This window comes from Urocitellus parryii, chromosome 1, assembly GCF_045843805.1.
Source record: "Urocitellus parryii isolate mUroPar1 chromosome 1, mUroPar1.hap1, whole genome shotgun sequence".
In the NCBI taxonomy this organism is placed as follows: Eukaryota; Metazoa; Chordata; class Mammalia; order Rodentia; family Sciuridae; genus Urocitellus; species Urocitellus parryii.
In genome coordinates, this window is record NC_135531.1 from 120833514 (window position 1) to 120860509 (window position 26996).

The 26996-nt window shown below is 39.6% G+C and overlaps 1 protein-coding gene across 3 annotated transcripts in view; it reads left to right on the forward strand.

Annotated features, from left to right (window-relative positions):
• Sema6a (semaphorin 6A) overlaps positions 1–26996 on the forward strand; it is a 124486-nt gene that overhangs the window by 63653 nt on the left and 33837 nt on the right. For all 3 annotated transcript variants that reach the window (XM_026402208.2, XM_026402210.2, XM_077801262.1), the window contains exons 2-13: positions 802–939; positions 3103–3220; positions 7313–7373; positions 8370–8432; positions 9174–9275; positions 14394–14484; positions 17387–17506; positions 18193–18281; positions 19043–19260; positions 23016–23147; positions 25282–25437; positions 26780–26956. In XM_026402208.2, the coding sequence (XP_026257993.2) occupies positions 840–939; positions 3103–3220; positions 7313–7373; positions 8370–8432; positions 9174–9275; positions 14394–14484; positions 17387–17506; positions 18193–18281; positions 19043–19260; positions 23016–23147; positions 25282–25437; positions 26780–26956 (1427 nt within the window). In that variant the 5' untranslated portion in view covers positions 802–839. The remainder of the gene's footprint in view (positions 1–801; positions 940–3102; positions 3221–7312; positions 7374–8369; positions 8433–9173; positions 9276–14393; positions 14485–17386; positions 17507–18192; positions 18282–19042; positions 19261–23015; positions 23148–25281; positions 25438–26779; positions 26957–26996) is intronic.

Here is a 26996-nt window from a genome sequence, read left to right on the forward strand (position 1 = left end):
TTTTAGATCAGTGTTACTGGTTCAGATTTTCCTTGTGGGACCCTTCACAGAATCTGAAAGTATTTGCTTATTTCTTTTAAAATATAGATTGCTTTATTTTATTTATATCTAAGGTCACTATAGAATTAGGCAAACGAGGGGTGAAAATCTCAGCTAAGGGTTTCAGCAGACACTACAAATGAGCAATGGGGTCAGTTGTGTGTGTTCATGCCCTGGGAATAGAGGTGCCATACCTTGGAAATTCTGTCACTTAGGTCAATATGACATATATTCTAATTTTCTATAAAGAAAATGAAAATCTTTATTACTATCAGAAATCTAATTTTTTTAATATTGGCAACTATAAGATTCTGAAAGATCCCAGGCTAGGCCCACAAAATATGTTTGGGAGATGGCAGTATTTGATCTGTATAGACCTGTTAAGAAAAAGAAGCAGATTTACCTTAACAACAACAACAAAGTGCTCCCCAGATGTTTACACTTTTTGGAATGCAGAGTTTCCTAATTGTGCAATAGCTGTTGTACAGTGGCCTAAACATGGTCCAGTCATAGGAACTAAGACCCTGTGTCCTGTGTTTGAAAGAAGCTTTGCAAAAGGACTCGAGTACAGGGGAGGAGGGTACAGTGGGCATAGGGTACAGGTTTCTCATGGAGAACAGTTATCAATGAATTCACAGGGGACAAGATATGAGGCAGAAGGCCTTTTTGTCTCAAATTATCTTCAAAATCATTTCATTTTATGGAATTGAATATAGCTGACTTGCAAGAGGAAAAAAAAATCCCTTCTTTGCTCTTTGGCAGGGTGAAGTAGAAAAATAAAGTCTCCCCGCTGAACTACTATGAGGTCAGAAGCCTTGCTGCTATATTTCACACTGCTACACTTTGCTGGGGCTGGTTTCCCAGAAGATTCTGAGCCAATCAGTATTTCGCATGGCAACTGTAAGTACCACAAACTTGCTTGCCTTACCTTTCTGCAGACAGCCTGTGTCAGCCTAGCAAATGAATAAATAAATAAATAGGAAAGCAGGCTTAATCATTTCCACCTGTGTAGATGGCAAAGGTAGATAATCTAAGTCTAGTCAGATTGATGGGATGAGTGTTATGACTCCATCAGATGTTATGAGGACAAGTGTGAGCATCTGAAATGCCCCTCAATAACCCTGCTGATGTCTCAGCTACTGCATGGAGGCTAGCTATGTAGGAGAAGGTCACTATCATCTGAGTGTTGATGTATTACATGTTTTCATATACAGTCAACACATGGGCATTATTACAAGATATGAATGGAGAATGATTATGTTGCCCTACTTTAGAGAAAAAAATTAACCTTTTTTTTTTTTACTTAGAAATTATATCATTGCTAGACTTGGGTAAAGAGTGATTTTTAATTTACAAAGTACCTATTTAACCAGTTATAGCTTTCTTTTGGTATTTGCTTCATTGATGAGTGTAGATACAGACATCATTAAAAATTCAGGTGTCTCCTCTCAAGAGGAAAGTTCTACCTGTGTGTTGAGTGGAACATCCAATTTACTACTTTTTTTTCCTATTCCCCACAAAACTCAATATTTTATCCTAGTAAAGGTAAAAGAGAACGTTTTCCCCAAGTACCTATATTTGCAGTAATTTTCCCAAAATACTGAGTGAGTCATATAAATGACGTTTAACATTAATATGGGAAACTAATGAGACCCATGAATGCCCAGACTCAATTGAACTCTGGGGGCAGAAAATCGAGATTATTTTACATGAAGATGAGGTGGCAAGACTGACACATAAAACAATTAGAGAACAAAAGGTCAAAGGGCATAATTAATGACCAAATTGTGTAGGTTAATATCATCCACTCCTGAAATGGCAGAGTTCCCCACACTTAAGATACCAAATAAGCAGCCATTGACTGCTATTTGAGATAAGTTATCTATCTTTGGCACCTCAGTATAGAAGAGATCCCTGCCTGGTGGGCTGCTGAAAATCGCACTTCATTGGTCACTCAAATCTGTGATAATAGAGACATGAATGATTTTAGCACTTCCCTGATGAATGGGCAAATGAAATTTCAGAGTCGTAGAAGGAAAGGCACAAGGCAACCTCATACCAAGCCTACTCGTGAGTAAAATTCATGGAGGTTTTCTAATAACATACCAACTGTGAGTGATGTTCAGGTACTGCAGGGGTTTAAAGTGTGGGGTCTAAGCATGAATCTGTAAATGATTTTTTAGTTAACTATTTACACCCCTACTCCTCCCTGGAAAATACTGCCTTTTAAACGTGACTCATCTTTCTTTCCTGTTTTTGGAGAATTGTCAGTGACTATAGGTTTAAAGCAGAGAGATGTTGAGATATAGGTATTTCAAAAGGTCAGATATTATTACAAATTGCTCACTCTCAGCCAAAGAGAACTGTAGGAAATAAGAAATGTACTCATTGACTGTCCAAGTCGGGGAAAATTCCAGATCACCCGACTGGCTACACTCAGTTTGACCCTATCCTGTCAAAGCCCACATTTCTGTGAGATTAGCCAATTGCTTAACTCTGGAGTGAACTTCCCACAGTTCCTAGAATGCCAACCAACCTAGCAGGGCTGCCTTCAATAGTAGATTATTCCAACTGGACGCCTGTGGAGACTGTATTTTTCTTCTGGCTCCTGGACGAAGGCTTTCGCCTCCAGACCACATTGCCTTTGTGGTGATTGATGGGAAAGCTGCTTTGAAATAGTTTTGTCCCGAGACAAGATCTTTGGCAGCCTGCCCCCTCAGGCTTAGCACTCTACACAAGATGAAAAGAAAACTGGAAGAAAAGAGCACCTTCGTGCAAAGGGTTCACTTGCAAGTTTAACCCCCAGAAATTTCTGACACTCAGAAATGGAAGTCCAGGCTTATTATCATGTGGAAATGAGGTGTAACTTGATCATCCTTAAAGAGCACTGTTCTGTCAGAGTGGTTCCTAAAATAGCAGACTTGTGTGGAGGTGGAAAATGGCGGCATGGTCTGAATTAAAGCATGGTTTTGTTTTTTGTGGCCCACCCTCTCCTCACCCTGCCCTGTCGATTCTTGGCTTGATCTGCTTTTTCCTCTCTTGCCCCATCTCTTCTTTTCTCAGATACAAAACAGTATCCGGTGTTTGTGGGCCACAAGCCAGGACGGAACACCACACAGAGGCACAGACTGGACATTCAGATGATTATGATCATGAACAGAACCCTCTACCTTGCTGCTAGGTAAGTGGTCTTTTCCTCACGTCTGCCTCAAAGTTCAAATACCTAAATTTGCCAGCTATGTGTCATGTTTAAGAACTTGAGTCTCCCTAACTGTGTTATTTAATTTAAAGGCTGCTTTAGTTAGTCAAGCAATCACTCTTTCAAGATTTCCTGTGTCTGTTTAACTCTGTATGGATTTCCAAAGAAATAATTGCATATTTTGGAACTTAGCTTCAAATAATCTACTGTGTGTCTTGAACATATATGCAAATACTTATCCAAGCACCCAGCAGTGCTCTGCTTTTTGATACTTATCTGTTAAATTAAGTTGAACGTATAAATATGTTTTACACAATGTGTCTATAGGTGTGCATTATGAAACTATTTGTATTTTTGCAGTGAATATTATATATTACTTTGAAAGCATGACAATGGTACCCCCAAAAGCATAATACTATATATATATTTTGAAGGGTTTCTCATTTTTGCCATAGTAAAAAAGAAAAAGTCATCTGTGGTGAAATAGCATTTGGTCAGTCTGATATCTTCAGGCTGAATGCATGGTAAGAATATTGCCCAGACAGGGGGTCCCATGGATTTGTACTTTTGTTCAAATTCTGTCCTTAATTCAGCTGGACCCCAAGTTCTCTGGCTCTAAGTATTCTCTGCAGATGAGAGGTTAGGTTAGCTTAGCTTAATTGAAGTACCTTGGGATTCCAAAAATGTATGGTTTCCCATATTCTGAGTGTGTAATTCATTCAGAATAACTCCAAATGGACCCAAGTGGATAGCACTATCCTGTGGTATTCCTCTGTGGTCCTACCTGAACTCAGCAAATTAGTCACTTCACACTGGAAAGAAAGAGAGAGAGAGAGAGAAAGAGAGGGAGGATATTTGTACTTGGCTATAAACACAGGTTTAAAAAAAAGTTATATACTAGCAGTCCTTGATTCCTTTAAAGCAATTAGATATTCTGAGGTGACAAGTTTTGCATATTAAAAAGCCATTGGTATGATTAAAACATCCACATTGGTCACAGGGAGCTAAAATACTTTAAAAAAATGTTAACTTCACAAATACAGCACATATTATCATGTGCATATTATTTATGTTCATGTTTTATAGTTGTATGTTCTTTAGAAATGTTAACTTGTTCAGTGCTAGAAACAAACCAACAAGAAGGAGCTACTCTTCCCCCTCGTGTACTAGTGACGGGGGAATCCAAGGGACGGAAAGGTGAAAGGACCATGCCCCAATGATAGAGGCAGGATTTAAGCCAGGGTGGCCTTGCTCTGGAGACTACACTGCCACTCCCTGTCCTGTACTACCTGCAGAGGAAGAAACTACTACTTGTCCTGAAACTACTTGTCCTGGTAATTACCTTCTAGTAGCTGTTGCCCAAGAGCATCATTGTTGTGGGTTTGCTATAAAGCTTCCCAGTGAGGTATCAGCACCTACCATTCAGGTAGCCTACCAGCTCCATATAAATAACCATTTTTAGTTTCCTAAATGTAGCAGGGCTAGATTACATTTGTATCCAATTAGCCAAAGACCAATCAAATAAACGATTAAACATTGGATCTGTGAGAAATAGGTAGACTCAAGATTTCCTGTGAGTTGTTCATTTTGCAGTTAAGTCTCTGGGAGCAAAAATGGTCTAACAGGTGGCCTGTGTACCCAATGATTTAGCATAGGTGTGGGCTACAGGCCAGGGCAATGGAAGCTTCAGGAGCCAGGTGCTATGTAGACTTGAAAGTGCCTATTATTCCAGCTCATTAAAACCAAGACAGTTTCACCTGAACTCCCCACCCCAAGGAAAGGAAAAAGGAGAAAGAAAAACAGGCTTTTTTTTTTTTTTAAACTGGGCAACAGGCTCATCATAAATGAAGGTCAAATTTGTAACATCCTTCCATTGATGTGTTGGTTTTTCATTCCATAGCCAGTTACTTCCCTTCAATACACACTCTTAGAAAAATTCATGAAGGAGTTCCATGGCTTCTATAATTAGGGGTTCTCCTTTTCATATTTCCCAACATTGCTCTGAGAGATCCATGTTCCTAGGCAGCAAGTCACCCTATTTAAAGTTAAAATCTTCCTAGGCTCAAGCCATGGCAACATAACCTAGTTGTACTTGATGGAAGAGGGAAGAAGTCGTCTTAGGACAAGTCAGTTTATGTTCAAATAACTGAATTCAGGAAGAGCAATGTATAAATTGTGGGACACACATATGGGAAGTTGCGAATGACCCCCAACCTTGGATTATGGTTGACCATAAAGTGCTTTTTTTTTTTTTTTTTTTTTTTTTTTTTTTTGCTGGGACCATATGATTTTTTAGATATCGGAAAAGGTTGTAGTTGTCAAAAAAGGGGATTTCATTCACAGAATTCTATTTTAAAAGGTTTCCCAGTTCTTCCAGACAATCGGTGTCAGCAGTCAAAAGCTAAGCCCCTTCCAGAACCCTGGGGACCATAGGAGGCTTGGTAGCAAGAACCCCTTTCAGTTCTTTTTTTATTATTATCCACTTTGTAAATTCTTCTTTCTTTTTAATCTCTAAACTACTAATTAACATAAACAGGCCATGCCAAAAGGGGGCAATCTGAGAGCTTTCTGAGGAGTTGCCAATGCATATTAATCAGTTGTTAATTTACAATTCATATATTCAGCTCCTACTTCAGTTTGGAGGGGAGGCTGGGCAAGGAAAGGCTTAGAGCCATCTCAAACCTGATACCAAGTCACAGACACATTCCAATCATGTGCTTGGCCACAGCACCACCATAAAGTCAAGCAAGTAATAAACTAATGCAGTAAACTGCCTTAAAATTAAAGGGCAGGGTGATTATGGCACCCTACTGAAGTTTGAAGAAGCTTCCCAGTTCAGTAGTTTACAAAACAGGCGCCTCATTCTCCCCTTCGCCACCCTTACACACACATTGACATGAGCAGGCAGGAAGTTGTCCTGCCCCCTCCTTTATTTTCATATGAGAAGCCTGTTTTTATTTTTATTTTTCTCCATTGTGCTTTTCCTAGAAGCAAACGGATTTCCCAAGAAAGGAAAACATATCTGCGTGTGTGTGTATGTGTGTGTGTGTGTGAGAGAGAGAGACTTGTGCAAATAATTCCTTTCTCTTCTTCTTCTTCTTTCCTTTTAAGCAATGAGGGGGCTTTAAAGTCTACACAGGAGTCTTGAGGTCCTGGTTTAAAGCTGTGGATAATTTTCCAGCCCCAGGACTTCCTGTGCTTAAAAAAAAAAAAAAAAAGTCAATGTTATTTCAAGGGAAAATGAGCTGTTTGGCTTTCCCTTAGTAGCCCCCCATCTCCTCTGTTGAGTATAGTTCTTTTCTTCTCTTTCTTCTAAATTCCAGACAAAAACGCCCTTGTACTCTGCTCCCACAGAAGGGGAGGTTTAAATATAGCCCCACACCTGAGCTGCTGATTCTGTTTCTCCCCTTCCAAGGGAAGATTGGCAGCAAACCATAAAGACAACCAAATTCTCAGCAAAACAGGAAGGTGAGCAGAAGCAAGAAGTGTAAACTTTAACTCAAGTACATTTCAGATTTTAATTGACCATCATTTTGTAAAGAAAAGAGTGGCTTCTGGAAAGAATTTACCTTTATCATCTTCCATCTTGTCAATCAAATCATCAAAGCTAAGACTGAAAATATATTTCCTAAAGAGAGATGGAGATGGAGATTAGCTTTGTTTAGCCTCTCTGATGAACAGATGTAGCATGCTGAATACCAAGCATTTGCAGATATGGAAAGGACATGGGAATCCATCTGGAACCTTTGGGCCAGTTTAATCTCCAGAGTCTTCCCACCTTAGTTATAGCTATAAAGATGCTCTAGTTCTGGTGTTAGAGAAAATGGTGACTATGGAAATTGTTCCTTAATGATGTCCCAGGGAGCTAGATGCCATGATATTTCTGGAAGTGTTTCCAGGGGTAGTTCTTGTATGCTAAGTTCTTCTTTCCTTTTTCTAGCACGTAGATGTCATGTTGTTAAAAAAAAAATCATGGGTATGGGCTTATCTGCCCTCAGTGAGATACATTATTAAGCAGAAAATGACCTGTCTTGATTCTTGTTTGACCTTGTATTAATTTTGTTTTGTTTGTAGGGACCATATTTATACTGTTGATATTGACACATCCCACACAGAAGAAATTTACTGTAGCAAAGTAAGTAGTTTCAAAACCATCTCCTAAAATGGAGGAGCTTAGTGTCGTTTTGAAGAGAATTTGTATTTTAAATTCAATGTATCATGGGGATGATGTAGCTAAATTTGGAAGTGGCAACATGCTTTTGTAAAAATCTTAATTTGGGGGCCAGTTAGGATTTAACATGCATTCAGAAACAGGTACTGCATACCATATGTGCATATATGTTTTAAAGTTTCAGTTAATTTTCTAAAATCCTTTAATAAAATAGCACCTGATTATCTAGGAAAATACCAATTTTCATAAGATTTTTGTCCTATGACTATATTCCACAAATGTTTCAATGTTAATGTTTTAAGGTCTTGAAATATGAAGTTTGATTTGACTATTGTGAGTTAGGAACTTGATCATTATGCATTTCAGATAGACAGAAAATCCAACTTAAGCTTTCCTCACAGCTCCATGTGGGGATATTTTAGTTTATGAAATGTGTGCCATTGAAGTAGGCAATTGGCCCATTAATTCATGTGAAAGAGCATAACCTGAATTAAGTCTTTGTCTACCTGAAGTGAATGTTCCCTTTATGTTTAAGGAAATGACTTCCATATTTTAAGGAAAAAGGCTCCTTTACAAAAAAAAAAAAAAAATTGATTTACCAATGGAAAGGACAAGTACATGTTTTTTTTTTTATCCAAATGAGCATAATTTAACAAGTTAATTTGGATAGTTTATGTGAAATTTCCATGCTGTTGTTTTTTCTTCTTCTCTTTCTCCTTTATCTGTAGCTCAAAGAGAAGACCATTTTGTAGTGTAATGAATAGATAGGAGTTCAAAATTAAATGAACATTTCCATCTCTAATCTTTTGTTGTTATGGTGAATTAATCATGGAGAAAGGGGTGTGGAAAGCTTTCAATAAATATATGTTCAGCCTCTAGTCTCCCCAAGGGAACTCTTACTTCTAAAATCAAATGCAACAACCTCTGGGCTCTAATTGATTTCTTTCTTGATCCCTGCAGAAACTGACATGGAAATCTAGACAAGCTGATGTAGACACATGCAGAATGAAGGGAAAACATAAGGTAGGCAATTTTCATTTCTCCTGCAGCTGCCACTTTGGGTTAAGTTTTTGATGGTTATCTCCACCGTGGACTGTGATGTCGTATGCATCATGTGATTCCCTTTTCCCCAGTAATTGCTTTTTCCATCAACTTATTGAAGGCTTTAATTTGCAGAAATAGTTTGCTTTTAATGTGATGAAACATTACGACAGCTTCTAGGACAGCATCGTGAACTCCTTAGGCACTCTCAGGATTACGGACAAAAAGCTGGCTGCCCAGGTCTTCTGAGTGCTCTGTGTGATAGCCCACCTCACAGGCAAGGGCCCTCTGGGATTTTGGGGAAGTGCTCATAAAAGGCTGCCTCAGACATGTAGGCTTTTTTTTTTTTTTTTTTTTTTTTGCCTTTGGTCATATAACAACATAAAAACACACTTCAGCCAGAAGGCTTGTACATCAAGGGACCCCAGAGCATCTGGCATTAAAATTAATATGATGGGAGATTGGCACTTCCAGCTGGCCTTCTTTTTGTGGTATAAAGTAAACACACATCCTCCCATTTGATGCCATATTTTTTATTTACTGATGAAACAATGGTTATCGACATCATCTTTTGGTTAACATCAGGAGTAACTCGAACTTTTAACAGGGCAACTCCTCCACCATTTTCGCCATAACGTAATATGAGCAGATGGTGGGACTCGGTGACAAATGGATTTCTGTGTTGAATGGACTGGGTACAAAACAGTTTGAATTATTTTGCAGGATGAGTGTCACAACTTTATTAAAGTTCTCCTGAAGAAAAACGATGATACGTTGTTTGTCTGTGGAACCAATGCCTTCAACCCTTCCTGCAGGAACTATAAGGTAAATGCTATTTGTCTGTTGGAACCACACAGCCAGGAGGTATTTCATAATTTACTGTGATTGTACCCACAGAAACCTAAGAAGGGTAATTTAATACCACCTGGGTTCCTCTCACTTGTTCAACTTAATGTATTGCTCCACATGAGTGATCCTGAGCAGGCTTCTAAGCTTCCTGTTTGTTCAGGATTGATTGACACGTCTTTAAAGAGCATACCCTACAAAGGTAGTTTCTCTAGGACCTTATTCTTCATTGTTCAGAAGTCCGACATATTGACCACGTGGAATTACCATGTGGATTTCCTCTCTGTCTCTCTTTCCCTTTCTCTTTCTCCCTCCAATCCCACAATCTCCCCTCTGAGCACAAAAACACACTTAAAAGGTATCTCAACAGCATGCCGTTTAAAACTGTAGACTTTCCTCTTGGGAAGATTTTCAAGAGCACAGAAATTTGATTCCATTTAACACTCATCTTACTTGACCATGACCTTACTTACATCGGCCTTTATAAAAGGAAAAAAATAATGAATTCTCAGAGTTGGTAAATCTAGTTAGCACGCATGCAGCTGATACAGGGGCTGCCAAGGAAGCCAGGCGCTCACCAGCTGTGGAAGCAGACGTAGCGATGGTCTAAGGTCGTGGCTCCACATCTGTTAACTTTCCTTGTCCCTTCTGTTTGCTGAAGATTTTACTCAACAAGCATCGAGTTTTTACTGTGACCAGGCACTGACAGATAGGAGGCTTCCACTCTTAGGAAGCCAGACAGGGAGAAGAAAATTGCAATTCCATGGGCTTGCTGCCATGGGACGCAATGCAGAAAATTGCTGAAGCACAATTACCCTAGCCTGGGTGAAGATTTGAGGCAAGCCGCAGGAAGGAGGTAGGATGCCTCCTTCTCTTTAGAGTTCCTGGCTGCTGTTCTCATGCCTGGAACACAAATACCCTCAGCCTATAAGAAACCCAGAGGCTTTACAAGGAACCACATCTGGGGTTGTCCAAAACTTAATGTAGTACCTGCCCAGCAAGTGCTTGTTAGTTTTTGTGGAATAAGCATGAAGAAGGTAATGCCTTACCTTTGCACTGAGGATAAGGAGAAGTTAGCCAAATGAAGGAAGAGGACACTACAAGTAGGTGAGCTGCGTGAACAAAGGCATGAGAAATAGCCATTGAGCTCGAGAAACTTCATCTGGTTCTCAGTTGCTAGAATTTGAAGTGACAAGTGATAACAGAAAGAGGCTAGAGAGGTAGATAGCTCAAAAGATGAAGGCCAGACAATAGATTCAGGATATACTTATGTGACAAAAATCAGGAGGATTTTAATAATTGATAAGGAGCACAGGACAAGGAGAGCAAGAGCAGTCAAGGATGACTGCTAGGGTGTCCCTTGGATGGGGCAGTTTAGAGAATAAAAGAGATTCAGCAAGGGTAGGGTGGAGGTAGCAAGAATTGGGGGTTCTGCTCTGAATGTTCTAAGGAAGGATGAAACTGGGGGACGGGGAGCAATGCATATGAGGAATGAACAGAGATATCCAGCATGGAAATAAGCCTTGATTTGGAGAGAGATATAGGGAGAAATATAAATTTGGGTCTCTGCATCATAAAGTGCAATCCTAGGGGTATAAAGAATGAAAAAAAGCAATAATAGGCTGGGAAAAGAACCACTGGGCTCGCTGCAAAGATCCTCCTGCCTTTTCTTAACAGAGAAATGAAGGGAGGGTCTGGTTTACCCTCATGCTCACCTTCCATCAAGTGCTTAGAAATGGATACCAGCAGGGCCAGGGTTAGGGGAGGCAGGTGAGGCCCTCGGCTCTGATGCAAAATATACAGGCGGACCCCCCCAAATGCAGTAATTAAGATAAATTTGATTTTTTATGTCATCATTTTTAAAAATCAGAATTAGTACAAAAATGTCTATCGTGAACAAAAGATCAAATCTTAAAATAAAGGCAGGATTCATTAGTTCACAAGCAAGGCAGCCCAGCCAGCCCAACATGTATTCTATCCAATGACTGCAAGCTCAGGTTTCAACTCTACCACTTAATATTCCATCCCTGTTTGTCATTGTTTGGGACTCATTTAGATTAATGCTCCTAACACATCCCAAAGAATTCCCCAGCTAGAAAGCTATCTTTTATGACAAATTACGGGTTTCCTTGGCACTATGATACACTGGCCACGAGAGGTCTAGCTCATTCTTTCCAGGCATGTTCCATTTCCCACGGTGCCTCACCTATAGTGAGCACTGTCACCTCAGCTTGTTCTAGCCACACCTGCAGAAACATATTGTGGGAGTCTGGGCCTCCCAGAGCCCACACATGGGTTGCTGTTCATGCTCAGCCCCTGCTATATTCCTAGCACTGTAAATGGTCGTAAGTTACCTCTGGCATTGCTCAGAAAGGTGTTCTCTTGGGCTCAGGGCACAGTATGACTTTGCTAATGACATGGGACACAACGTATGTGGCTGCAGGGAGAATGGCAGTCTATCTCTAAAGTGATTTTTATCAACAGATCAGGACCAAAGATGCAAAGCAAAACCAGTTAACTGGTCTTTCACTGAAAACTTCAAGTCTCATCACAGCACAGAAGTATCCATTTGGTTAGAGTGACTTGAGACAGGAAAGTGACAAATGTTCAGCTTCTTTCTCTGTACCATGGCCTGATTTATACAATTTTTGTATTTAAAAAAAAAAAAAAAACAGTGTTAGAAAGATTAGAGCCCTAAACAAGATTACCTGGGGGAGAATTTTAATACTATGAACTTGAAGGTATAACTCCACTCTTCATCCCTTTTCCCTCTAGAGCTCTACATCTCTTGAACTTTCTGCAAAAGTCAGGCTGGTTCTTTGTATCATTATCCGTACCCTATGGTGATTTAATTTCCCAGGGGTTGCTGTTAAGTCTGAGATTTGATGACCACTATAAGGATTAATTCTTACTTCATCGAAAGAAGATTTCAATCTGCCATTGTTTTATTTCTGGACCTTTCCAGAGTTATGAACCAATGCATTAATTCTTCACAGCTTCTTGCCTTTGACTAGCTATAGCTATAACAACTTTTTTTTTTAAGGAAAGGTTACATTTAAAAAATTTTTAAAAGAAATCCCATTCCCCTTTTATACAGTTTCCCCATTGCTAGGATCAGAATGAGCACTACTGGGGGTGAGGGCATTTCCGTTGTCTCATTGTGTGCTAAGCATCATTTCTGAAGATGTGCCAGACCCACAGACCACAAACTCTGTCACAGTTCAGCAGAAAGCTCTTGTTGGGATAAAATATCTGGGAAAGACTTTCATAAGGAATGTGCTGGGGGTGGGGCAGAGTACATTGCTTTAAAGGATGTCTGATTTGCCTGTCTTCCCCTAAAAACGTATGTTTTAAACTCAACTGAGCCATAATTTAAAAACAGATGACTTCAACAGGACCATCTTCAAGTGATTCCTGATAGGAAAGTCCTGTTCCATCTCTGACACTGGGCTTTAAGGCAAAAGCACAGATGATTGGACAGCACTGAGTGATGCCCATGAGATTCTCTTTTTCCTTCTGGGAAAGACCTGAAGCTCCTTGATTTGGGGAAGCTTGATGTAGCACCAATCACCAATGGCCTTTGCATAGATCTGCCCTCAGCACCAGTTTACATCCTTTTAGTTTTCAAATGTGTGGTCAAACCATGCAATTCCCTGATGATAAACAAAGTATCCTTAAACTGTAAAGAAGATTGAACCACAAATGGGTATAAAAACATTAGCGATGTGGAGATCGTTTTCTGGACTCGGTGGTACTAAGATTTTATATGCTAGAAAGATCCCACAGAGTAAGAAGAGAGACAGCATGTCATAAAGTAGGAGCCACTGTGTCCCTGATCAGGGTGGGCCAACCTCTGACCAGCACAAGGGGATTAGTTCTTGCTCACAGCACAGTCAATTGTGGGTTAGAGAAAGGGGTTTTTCCTTGAGGTGCAGAAGGCCAGGCTTCCTCCTGCTCAGACCTCTTGTAGGGTCCTAGAATCCTTACTATCTGGTATGGAGAGAGAAAGAGCAAGATGGAGGCCACTGGGAGGTTTTCAGGGTCAAGTCCAAGAGGTGGTATGCAGCCTCACATTCACATTCTGTTGGTCATGGTGTGGTCACATGGCCATGTAGAACTGCAGGGGATGATGGGAAATGTACTTAGTGTGATCAGGAGGAAAGGAAAATGGGATTTTGGGAAACAGCCATGGAGGCTTTGCCACACCCACAAATGCTCATGGAGTCAAGTGTTTGTATTTCCTTTGGAGAAGTAAAGGCGAATGATAGCTACTTGGTAAAGAAGGCCCTGAATTGACTTTTTAAAATAAATAAGAAATCCAGGTGTTCACCCCTCAATACTACTTTGACAAAACAAAACTCACCAGCAGGCCAGTAATAACCTCTAACCTAAAGAAACAGTGCCTGAGTCGGGCAGCGGGAAATAGAAGTCAGGGGCTCAGTCTCTCACTGCTTCTGACCTTTGTGAGCCATTCAACTTTTGGGCCTCTGTTTTCTAAACCTGGGCCATTTGCAAAATCACTTTCAAAGCTGCCATCCTATGATGCTGAAGCATGTGTAGAGGCCACCCATGTTCTGCTCATATTCATGTTCTTGCACCTTTCCTGATGCTGTATCATTCTGCCAAGTAACCCAAGGAAGAAATCCAGTGTCTTCTACTGGGATTTAATCCAGAAAGGTAGAACTCATCATGCAAAACAAAACCAGAAATAAGGTCATTCTCTAGAGTTCATGACTCAACAGGTAACTGGGACAGGTAGCTTTTCCCAGGGATTGCCTCAGAAATTCCCTGGTTTAGAATGTTTATTTCTAGACCACTTCATTAGGATATGGAGATATATTTATCGTAATAAATATATCATGAGCAGACATGACCAAATTTTAGACTCTCCTAGCTATAGAATCTTGGTTAAGTGACTTAATCTCTTTTAGCCTGTTTCTTCATCTTAAACTCATAGATGTGCCTTGGAGGGAATTTATAAGGACATTTGCAAGTATGCATATGAATTACTATACACATGAAGTGCTTTATAAGTATCAGTTCTGTAACTACTGTTGGTGGTTGTTGTTTATATTCAAGTTATATTATTGCATTTAGATTGATACTTTGGAACCTTTTGGGGATGAATTTAGTGGAATGGCCCGATGCCCTTATGATGCCAAACATGCCAACGTTGCGCTGTTTGCAGGTAAATGACCCGATTTCTTCTTGTTGCATTTGCTTTTGCGTGTTTCAGCCTGTCGCTGAGAATCTGCTCTGGAGGATTGGTGGAGTCACAGTTGTAGCCTGATTCTCTGGTGAATACTGTAATTAAGAGTGCCTTTTCTATTTGAAATTGTATGGAAATTGTACTTTTGCTTCTCTAAACAAGTCTTTGCCACCCTTACCCATACTTTTGTGTCTGTAGAAAAGGATAATAGCTCAACATTGAATATGCGATGGCAAGTTTGGGCTCAAATAATAGAAAATCACACCTCAAACCATGGATGTGGTTTAATGTTTGAAGTCAGGTAGACTTTGGGATTGATCAACAACAGTATTATCCCCGATGCTGCTGCTTGTCATTTCCCGCCTCTGTATCAACTCCATTATGAGACTGGCTGCTGCCCCAATTAATGTCTTCTTATCTACATATAGAAGGGAAATGAAAAAAAAGAACAACAAAAACAGGAAACTTCTGGAATCTCACTCAGAGCAGTGAGGCCACATACCCATAAACTTCCAGCAAAATCTCACATATCATAGCCTGATTAAGCAATATGTCTGTCTCTGGTCCAAAGGTCCTGGTGGTTTAGAGGGTGATATTGATTGCTGAAGTGGGCCTGTACTCCCCCACCCCACACCTTCTCTCTGCTGTAAAAGATATAAAGAAGCAGCTGATAAGCCATCCTTTTAGTAGGATTTTTGTATATTACTGTGTTTTAATTAGGAATTTATTTAGGAATTCATTGCCAGCTGTGTGTGTGGAGGTGGGTGTTGAGAGAAGTGTTGGTATAATAGTGATTGTTATAGCATGTAATAAAGCAGTTAACTATAATTTCCATCACAACAGCTAAAAACTGGCACATCCTGGCTGTATAAGGGACTTTAGGGCTTTGATTATGAAACAAGATTGTTTCCCAGCTCCTTGAACTTCATCCTCAGAGTTACCCATTTGTGGGCCTGAATCTTTAGTCATAGATTGTAGAAACAGAAAGTTTCCAGGGGTTCTCCTTCTAAGTGAGAGCCTGCTTTTTTGAGAAACAGCACTTCACTGCCACAAAGTCTCCTGGACTAATTTGCAAGCATGGGCAGGAGCAAAGCCAGGGGCAAGAGGGCTTGAGCATATTCTAAAGTGCATACCTATACCAAATACCTCTCTGACTCTAGAACCTGCATTAGTTGGGACCTTGGAAGATGTGGGCTGAAGGAGAGATTTTTAGTTTAACTATAAACTAAAAAGAGAACTTGTAGCCTGAGGTAGAAATGAGAGATAGCACTAAGTGTTTACTGAGGCCAGTATGTTTCCAAGAGCTATTGAGAACAAATACACAAGATGAAACTATTATTTTCCCCACCCTAAGATGTACATCTGAAGAGTTTCCTGTTGGAATGTTTGAAATTTCATGAAAGCTCAGCCCTATTTGACTCAAGATCTGTACTGTGAGTAGATGGTGGCATAGCACCAACAACGGCAGAATAGTGTTCTGTTTTACAAGGAAAGTTCTGGTCAGATAGCAGTATTGAGTGTAAAACAGAGTCCTGGAGTGTTATTAAAAGGAGGAATAGCCATCCCCACACCCCACACTCCTCTCCATGTTCCACTGTCCCTGAAACCCAGGCCTATCTTTATGACATAGGATATAAGAATATAGAATATATATTCTATGAGAAAGCTCGCGATTTATAGATATGTGCTTGTCAATGCAAAGATTTGTGGTCTGCAGATTTGAACAAAAATAGAATCAGAACTTCTTAATGTAGAGTTGCTAATTATGCAGATATCAAGATAGCTCTTAGTTAAATCTGAGCAAATTTTCATTATTTTAAGACCAAAGGTAAAAATAAATATCTTTGTTTAAGTTTTTATAAGCTTCTTATTTTTAAATATGGTAGAACTTAGAAAGTACTATATTGTCTGTAAGTCACTTTGGCATATAATTAGTGGAAATATGTAATTCATTAAAAATAAATCCAAGAAGTCATTGTTTTTATTTTTGGATATAACTATTGTTTCTATTTAGTCTACATAGATTTTATTAACCTAGAACACCCCCAATTAGTTATTTGTTTGCAGAGTTTGCTAATCCAGGAAAGAACCAAAAGTTTTAGGGACCATCTCCAGTATTTATTCTCTTTTGCCTTGAGTATACCCTCAAGCATCCCTCCCCAAAAGAATAAGTTCTTAAAGAAAGGCCAGTTTGAACTCCGCCTCTCCCATCCCCTTTCTTCTTTGTTTTGGAATTTTGTAATTCATAATGTTTTCAATTTGTGATTTGTGAAATCCTAAAGCAAATATCTGTTATTTAAGGTAGATTGGCAGGGCTTAATGAAGTCTTTTGACCAAATAAAGAGGAGTGCTGACCCTCAGGACAGAAGCAGGAATTTGGTCAGCCCCTTTGTGCTTATGAGCCTCCTCTGTTCAACTCTGCACACCTGCCCAGGCTGAGGACTCCCTTACCTCTGCCTGGACTTAAATTTTTCAGTGATCACATCAGCTTCTATCTTTCCCTGGGCTCCTACCTAATCCAGTTTACCATGGTGTGGTGGCAATAGCAGCATCCAAGGGTCCTTGGCCTTGAGATTTCAGTCAAGGTCCATCTAATCAAGTGCAGCAAACAACATTTTTCATTCACTCTGTTCCCTGAGCTGCTGCTGCTCCGAAAAAATGCCATGCAATTTAAAAAATGAAAAATGTTTCATCTCTCATGATCCCAATTTAAAATGGTTAGGAATATGGGCCAAGTATTTTCCTAGCGACTCTTGGATTTTTCCCAGTTGTCCTATCTCATTTGCCTGATGTAGGAAAGCAATCTGGGGGATGTCTTCATTATTCCCCATCCCCACTCTCTTGCTTGCACCCTGTTCACCTCTTTTCTTTTTCTGCTAAGATGGAAAACTATACTCGGCCACAGTGACTGACTTCCTGGCCATTGATGCAGTCATTTACCGGAGTCTTGGAGACAGCCCTACCCTGAGGACCGTCAAGCACGATTCAAAATGGTTGAAAGGTGAACAATTGAAAGAAGAAAGGTGTTGGGGGGGGGTGGGTACATATCTTGTGGGACATATAGAGTCTGGATGGACCAGACTGTAAATTTATTTTAGTAATGGTTTCTGATAGACCAAATCATGTAAATTGCATCTTTCACCTCCACTGATTTATTTACCTCCCTTTTTCCCTTCCCATGAGTTTCTGAAGTATTAACAAAACTACCAGTGCCACAACAATAGAATACGTCACATTCATCTTCCCCTGCCTGAAACTCTCATTTTGGAGTCCCACATGAAAAGAACTGAATAGTTCATTCACGAAAGAGAACAGGGATTGGAGGTAGTGGGGAGTAGGAAAGAGGCCATTCACATCCCTGTGAGTCAGGCTGACCAGGCAATGTGTACAAAATCCTCTCTGTAATATGGGCATTCCATTGTGGAAAATAAAATTACAGAGATTTGCAAAACCCATTTATTCTTGATTGTTGATTGCAAAGCTTCTGAAAGATATAATTTGTAGCCTTGAGAAGCCTTCTGAAATCACTAGCACTTGCAAGTGTGAAGTCATTAGAAATGGTTAGTGTTCACCAAATGTCTAATAGCCCCACACTTTTAATTAATAACATGTCTTTGGTTGCACTTGATTAAAATTCTCTTAACACTATGTGACATGTCCCCAATTAAAGTGTCTATTTGTCTACAGAACCATACTTTGTCCAAGCAGTGGATTATGGAGACTATATCTACTTCTTCTTCAGGGAAATCGCTGTGGAGTACAACACCATGGGAAAGGTAAGTGGGGAGGGTGCATCGGGCTATCTTGAAGCCCTGTAGCCTTTTCAGAGCTATAACAAATTACAGTGAACCTCTTAAATATTTCTATTTAAAATCCAACCAACAGATGTTTGGTTAATTTCATACCAAATTCCAAGTATCTCGACATGTGGTTTTCAGGTACAGTTTTCCTTTTTAATTGAGTTGCTCCTTAGGGAGACTAAATATCCAGTATCTTCAAGCAAATTGAGTCTTGATATATTTATTATTTTCTTTCTTGCAAAAAGTGATAGAACAGTGAGGGAATGTCTATTTTATTAGTTATTTTTACCAGAGAGTAGATCAAGGTCACTAAGTTGGAGGACACAAATAAAAGGCCAGGGTGGCTTGCACAATTAGAGGAACTCACACTCTAAGGATGAGAGTCAGCCCCCAGAGGCAGGCAGTGAGGATGGCAGAGATGGTGCATACAAAGTGTGCTTTTGTTTGAGGAAATAAAAAGCTAAGCAGTCTGTATGGAAATGAGTTTATGTGGCTGGGAGCTGATCCCCTGAAGGATTTATGGCTCTGTATTAAATGCCACAGCCTTATCTTTTAAAACATGCTGTTTCAGTGCTGAGTTTTCCTCTTTTTTTTTCTTTTGCTACTGATTTTAGAAACACAATATTAAATTAAGCACCTTGTTGTTCTGTTTCTGTTGTCAAGAAAAGGCAAATTCTAGTACGATCTTCTCACAAAGTGCCTGCATCTCATTTTCCCTGTGTGTTTTTCCTCTGCAGGTTGTTTTCCCTAGAGTCGCTCAGGTTTGTAAGAATGACATGGGAGGGTCTCAGAGAGTCCTGGAGAAACAGTGGACATCTTTCCTGAAGGCTCGACTGAACTGCTCAGTGCCTGGAGACTCTCATTTTTATTTCAACATACTCCAGGCGGTTACAGACGTGATCCGTATTAATGGCCATGATGTTGTCCTGGCAACCTTTTCCACACCTTATAACAGGTAACTATGCCCTGGCTGTGTTGACCTAAATCATTTCTTCCTTTTCCCACAGGGCTTCTCTTGTAATATGTAGTGTTCACAACTGACAGAAAATTTCCATTCACTCTTTGTAGCTAAGAAGCACTTAACACTTAGTTTTCATCAATGAATTAGTTGGCATTTACAAGCATTATTAAAATAGGATTTTAGGGGAAATAAATTATAACAACATGCTCTATTCATATTACTGGCATGTAAACACTTTTCATGTGTTATTCCTAAATCCCTCCTCTAATCTTGGAAATCCGAGACTGTTGTTCTCATTTTACACTCAAGGAAACTGAGCTTAAAATATTAGATTACCTGGTCCAGGTAGTCAACAATGGAAGAAGCAGTTTTGGAACTAAGAAATGTTTTTCCCAACTTAGCACATGTAGCATTCCAAAGGACTTGTAATATTTCCATTAATTAGCTAGGTATCTTTTGAAGTAAAAACACCAGAAATATATTAAAATGCAACATTATGAAGTTTAGGATTGACATGAGTCTGTCCAGCATCCCACCCAGGGATCTAGTGACTGCCCTATTTGAGGAAGTCACCCTTGGGTGACCTCACTCAACAAATTAGATCATGGCCCAAATCCCAAACTTTGCTCTAGTGAGGATTTATAAGTCATCGAAAACTATACCTAGAGATATTGGTTATCAGCCTATTCATTCCTATTTTTGTATTTGGTTAAGCTAAGACATGGTTAAGCTAAGACACTAATAATTGGCCCTAGAGCAGTGAAAACTGTATGGATATTACAGAATAGAAGGAAAGTAAGAGGTCCCTGATACTCAGCTCTCCATGAAGCTACAAAGCTGTCACAGGTCTAGCACTGTTGTGTGAAAATGATCCTAACTCTGAGTATGGTCATGAAATCTGAATTTCTCTACCATGTTCTCATCTCTGGGTATAATTTCTGATAGTCTAGATGGAACATCATCCTCTAAGAATACAATGTTTGTATTCTACTTTTTACAAAGACTCTTAAGAACTTGATGAGTGCTACATGACAGGCACAAAAATGATGAGACTGGAGGATAGCATCTAGAAAGAAGTGCTTAGGAATCAGGCAGAGCACAGAAAACAGCAAGTGGAAGGTGGAAATCATGCTCCTCAATTACATGGAGGGCAAGAGTCAAGAGTTTCCCACTGAAGATAAATGAAAATATGAGTCTATATTGCAGCAAGAACTACTTGATTAGATTTAGGTAAGCTTTAACCATCTGTAGGGATTTTTAGACTTGAGAATAAAAAAAATATATATATAAAAAAAATTTAGCTCTTGACTGTTCTTATATCAAAACCCATCTATCTAGGATTTTGTAGAGGCATACTGTGTTTGTCAATGGGAATTCAAGGGCTAGTGGGACTTAAAAGCACATTTCTACTTTGGGGTTTTATTTTGGTTTTTAAAAGTATGAGTTGCTTTGTAATTAAAATCCCATAGTGGGTTCTCTTGTGTTATAGGTACTCCATTTGAAGTATTTCTTAAAGGGTCCCTAGGAAATATCCACTGCGATGCTTATGCAGTCTCAGAAATTATATTTATTCAATAAAAATCAGAATATGGTAATCTAGTTTCCCATTTAAAAAATATGCATACCCATTTTCACTTATAAATTATAGTCCTTCTCTGGCTTTCCTCCCTCTGATTTTATCCCTTTACACTCCATGTCCGCATAAGCAAACTAGTGTGTCAGGTTGTTTCCTATCCCTAAGGGGCTCTCTTTACCCTGAGGAAGAAATCCAAGCTCCTTGGCATGATATGCCAATCCCCTTGTGGTGTGGCTCCCTTCTCTCTTCAGCTTGTCTTCCTTCCATCCTCTGCTACACAGCCTGTGCCACTAGCCTACAGAACCAAAGTCTGGTTCTAGAATGTGCTGTGCTCTGCATACATGATGCTCTCTGCCATGTCTGCCTGTCCAAACAACATCTGCACATTGCAACCCTGTGCATGCTCCAAGTCTTGGCTGAGTCACCTCCCGTGAAACTCTGTGCACCTTCTTTATGGGCTGCGTTTTACAAGATTGCCTTGGAGTTGTTATAATCATATTTGCTTCCACACTGAACTGTGAGCCAAATGAAGGAAGGCCTCTATTGGTCATGGGGCACTTATTGCTTTAGATTAGGAATTTCAGAAATGCATGTTTAATAATCAGAAGTTGGAAAGAAGGGAATGGAGAAAAGATGACAGGAAGGAAGGTGAGGAAGAAACAAAAAGACTACAAATGATTCTAACCTTGGGAAGATTATAAAAACCCCAGATTCCTTAGTTATTATGGATGCATCATAAAATTTCTCAATCAATTTATCTGATGTTTCCTAATATGGAAGGTAAATATATAAACTTGTTGCATTTAGGAGAGAAAGAAGTAAAGAGTATCTTACAAAATTAAGTAAACAGGGCCAGGGATATAGCTTAGTTGGTAGAATGCTTGCCTTGAATGCAGAAGGCCCTGAGTTAAATCCACAGCACCACAAAAAAAAAAAAAAAAAAAAAAAAAAGAGAGAGAAAAAAATTAAATAAGCAATGCTAGGTTCCAAAATTCCAATGCAAATAGGGATCACTGTGTTAAATAGGCAATTCAGTGAATGTCAAATACATGTATGTATTCTGACTTTAAAATTCACCCTGTCACCTCGTTTTAAAGAAGCTTTTTAATCCTCTCCCTATTTCTTGCTTTATTAGTAATATTTTAGTAATTGTTATAAAACTAAACATGGCATAAAATTTTCCTAATCGTGTACGAAGTGATTTCCATATCCTTTCAACATTTTGCAAAAAAACTAAATCTTTCTCCTGGCTGGATCCTGCTCCCACACTGCAGAGCGCCTCATCCCTTGCCCTGACTGCTCCCGTCATGTAATGGCTCAGTACCTCAAAGCCTGATTAAACCTCTTGGCCAGCTGGTGTCTACAATTTATTTCGTCAAAATCAGGGAGCGATCATAGTCAAAACAAACATGGGTTCAAATGTAAACAGTATACCCAGATGAATGAATTATTCATGTCTTCCCACCATTGATTAAAAAACAAAAATGCCTAAGTCCTTCCAGGAGTGCCAGGCAAGGATGTAATTATAGGTGGAGATTACTGTCATTATTATTATTTAGCACTTTATAGAGTACTTTATTTGGAAAGTGATAATGTTTTAAGACTTAAATTATTTAATCTCATGCAAATTAACTGGAAATAAAAATTTAAAGATACAGCAACTAATTTAAAATGTGTGTTCACCTCACAACCACCACCTCCCACCGATACCACATTCTTGCATCATCAGTCTTTGGCTTAAAGATCCAAATTCAAAGAAGCAATGTGTGGATAGTAGAGTCCTTTTCTTTCAAATTTTCACAAACATTGAAGATGCAGAACGTTTTCCAGAGACTTTTTTTTATCTTTGAATTATTGATAGCAACATCAGGGAATTCATGAAATTTCTCTCACCCATTGAATAATTGTTCCTTTATAAACAAAAGTGGTTTGAGAGACAATGAAGTCATGAAGATTTTTTTTTATTTCTCTATGTGATTTGCTGTAAACTAGCTCTTGATGCGAATATGATTGACAGAAACATTCTTTTCATGAGTTAAGATTCCATACCTCTGTAGTGTTCACAGTATGACTTTTAAATTCCCCCCACCTGTAATAAGAAAGTTTCTTAAAGTGTGTTTGCACATTGCGTGCATAATGTTTGTGTAATACTTTGTGAAATGTCATGTTGCAGCATCCCTGGGTCTGCAGTTTGTGCCTATGACATGCTTGACATTGCCAATGTATTTACTGGGAGATTCAAGGAACAGAAGTCTCCCGATTCCACCTGGACACCAGTTCCTGATGAACGAGTCCCTAAGCCTAGGTATGTGCTAATATTTATTTGGCTATTTTATACTTCTAGAAATGGGGGGAATTTGATCCTTTGACAGTGAACATCCTGTGAACTGTATTCCGGTATTTTCCTTGCTAGCCAGGCAGTTACAGATGCCAGAACAATAGAAATGCCTTGGAGACCATTTGCCCTCATCCCCTTAACCAAAATCCAGAGCTATCTTATAGACATACAAAACGATGACTCTATAGTCTCTTGCTTAACCTTTATGCATGTATTTTATCTAATGTAATAATAGAATGATAGGAACCATCTGATATAGCCAGTCCCATTCGCCTGTAATTGGGAAAATTGAGGCCTAGAGAGGTAAAGTATATTGTGTAAATTCACATAACTAGAGAAATTATTTTTGCTTCCCTCAATTTTACAGACTGATCTCTCTAATAATGTATGAAATGTAAATGGTGTTTCCCTGGATTTGGGGATCAAGCTGGGTCAGAGTTGACTCTAAGACTCCAGGCTGAGGACAGAAACAGTGGACTATTTGGATATTTCTATTGTGCCATGTTCTGTTTGTAGTCACCTCTTTGCAAATTGTGCCCTAAAATTTCTCGCATGAAAGCCTATGGCCCAGAGACAATAGAGATTTCTTGGTCCCATGTAATCTTTCTTAGATCCTCCTAGGGAAACAGCTAATTCTAACTGAATACAAACAAGATGAAGCTCTACCCCCACTCCTGTGCCTTCCTGGTATGGGTTCCACATCCTCCACACATCCATTCCAAACTTGCAAACTAAGTTACATGGAAATAGCTCCACTGAATTTGTGTGACCCAGGAAAGAAGCCTAATGCCTTACTTTTTCATTTTGCTTTCTAACTTTCTACCCAAACCTCCCATCCTCCTGACATGAAATACCTATGAGTCTATGAGTGCATTTAATTGAACTAACTTAGATGCCAGTGAACTACTATACTCCAAGGAAACCCTCATGTCAGCATTCATCTTCATCACCTGAATTAACTGGTCTGTTCATACCCTGCTGCTTGTGGAGAACAGACATAGTGAGAAAAACATGCTCCTGCAATCTCTGCTAGATTCTCTAAGTCATTGCCTGGGACTGTGAACCAACTTCTCAATAAGCAGAAAGGAGAAGTTCAGGCAAAGGGATCAGGTTTCAAGGAATACCAGCTCTCTATTTGGTGTGTGAAGATGGTATCACTCAGCCATCACCACCAGGACACATTTTTAAATGATTTTTCCACCACGGCAGGGCAGAGGACTTGCCCACATGCTTCCACACGCCTGCCTGGTCCCTGTTGTAGACATCAGGATGCATTCACTGGAAGGCTGAGTTGGCACCATGACACAGTAGACATGTGGCATGGAGGTAGGTCATGTCAACATTGTGAGAACCCCAACTCCTCTCCTGCACTAAGAAGCAACCAGGTGCCTGGGCTCCTGGCTTCAGTGTTTCCAAGTCTGATTTTGCTGGGAAGTTCCTTCACTCCTGAAACCATAGATTTTCTTGTTCAAGTGCATTTCGCTATATTCAATTATGAGGAAATGAACTTGCAGGAAAGAATCTTTATTATAATTGATTTTTTCATACCTGCCAAAATCACATAAAAATAAAAGCAGTAATTAAAAAAATTTTAAAAAGCCCTCAAATTCTGAGTCCCATGTAATGAGAGATGGTTACACTGAGCCTTGCTGGTATGTATCCTGGTGACTTTCTGAACATCTTTTCTACACTTATGGAAAAAGTCAACTAACTCCTCCCTTTGTAGAACAAATGCCCCCAAGAACCTCTTGCGGGGTTTTGAGTAAGTAGAGCCATCCCTGGGATATGTGCAGACCACAAACTCACTTGTTTAGAGCTCCATCGCTGTTTGCTGGGGTTCATTTGTACTTCTGGAAGCAAGCCAAGCTGCCCCAACATGCAGCTTAACTGAGCTGGTGAAGGCTCCTTTATGGAATGAGGAGGCAGCCCAGAGGAAATCTCAGCGTGTTGTATTTGGTGGCATTCTGCATTGTTCAACTTCCTCCTCTTGCCTGCGGTACATTCTCTTTCATGCCAGATGCTTAGAGAAGCAGTTCATTGAAAGAATTTGCCATAAGGCATGAAATAAACCCCCTCCCTCCCACCCTTTGTTTCATTGTAGGCCAGGTTGCTGTGCTGGCTCATCCTCCTTAGAGAAATATGCCACCTCCAATGAATTTCCTGATGACACCCTGAACTTCATTAAGACTCACCCGCTCATGGATGAGGCAGTACCTTCCATCATCAACAGACCATGGTTCCTGAGAACGATGGTCAGGTGGGTGCCAAGTAAACCATGTCCAAAATGGATTTCTCTGACTTTGTTTCATGCTCATAGACTCTATCAGTGGTTCATGCTTTGAAATGCCACAAACATCTTCTGCTATCCTGGGCATTGATTCAGCTATGAAATGCTGGCAGGTTGGGTGGATGCCATCAAATCCCCATAGCCACATTCCCAGTGAGAAGAGTTCCAATATTTTCAGGCTAGTTGTACACATGCCAGCAATTAGAGGAAAGAAAGATATTTCCTTCCGGGTTAGCTCATTAATCCAGTCTGTGCAAAAATAGAGGAGTGGTGAAAGAGAACTAGTGATTGGATGTGGATACCTGTTTGGGTGGTTATGGTGGCAAAACATGCTGCAGATTTCACATGAGCATGGCCCCTGGATTATTAACTGTCAAACAGCATGTGTACCACATTTGCATAAGTATGCTAGCATGAAGGGTTCATATTTTAGTATTAATTTTCTGAAGTGGTAGGCAAAGGAGATCTATAATAACATGAAGTATTCTTCCTTTTATTTATTTAGAGCTTACTTTTCAAATAGTACAATAGGTTTTCCCAAGTACCAACCAAGTATGTCAGTCTTCAAACAAATGTTAATTTATCATCATTTTTATACCCTGTCTTTTTTGAAAGATATTAAAGTATTTCGATAGCTCTTGGCTATTAGATAGGAACTGTGGTATATAATTTGCAGGAAGGCTCATGATTTCTGCCATGGTACTTAGGATAAATACATGTCTATGGCAGGCTGAATAACCAAGGGATTTCAGAGAAATCATGCCCAGTAAGACTTACTCTAGGCACCCGGTTTGGGTTGCTTGTCATTATATATATTAATAGTGCCATCAACTCTCCACAATCAGAACTCTTACAGCCCTCTCTAACAATCAGAAAACTAACTAGTCTAGCATTTTGTTGATGAAAGCTTTGTACCTCAGAGGAAGAGTATGAAGAATGGTAGCTATTGCTTTTCAACCTTAAAAGGATTGTTAAATTAGTTCACTTATTATTTCTTATCCTCTCCATGGGAGACATCAGTCTTTCTTTGTTGATCATGAAAAGGATCATTGTTGAGTGGTTTCAGATGGTTAGGGGTATTTATTATGGAACTTGGCCTCCACAACACACATACCTCTTTTCTCTATGCCTTTGGAGGCATACTAATGCTCTGCATATGGATATAAAGGACCAGAACAGCTTGAGAGAATTATTTATATGCATATATTTTTCCTGAGGTTATTATTGAAAGCTATGTCACAATTGAAGTGGAAAAGCGGACACTTATTGATAGACCAACAAAGAGATAAAAAATGTGATTCTATCATTTTAGATACCGCCTGACCAAAATTGCAGTAGATACTGCTGCTGGGCCATATCAGAATCACACTGTGGTTTTCCTGGGATCAGAAAAAGGAATCATCTTGAAGTTCTTGGCCAGGATAGGAAACAATGGTTTCCTAAATGACAGTCTTTTCCTGGAGGAGATGAGCGTTTACAACCCAGAAAAGTAAGTAGAGTGTTTGATCCTTTCTTAGTAATAATTTGTT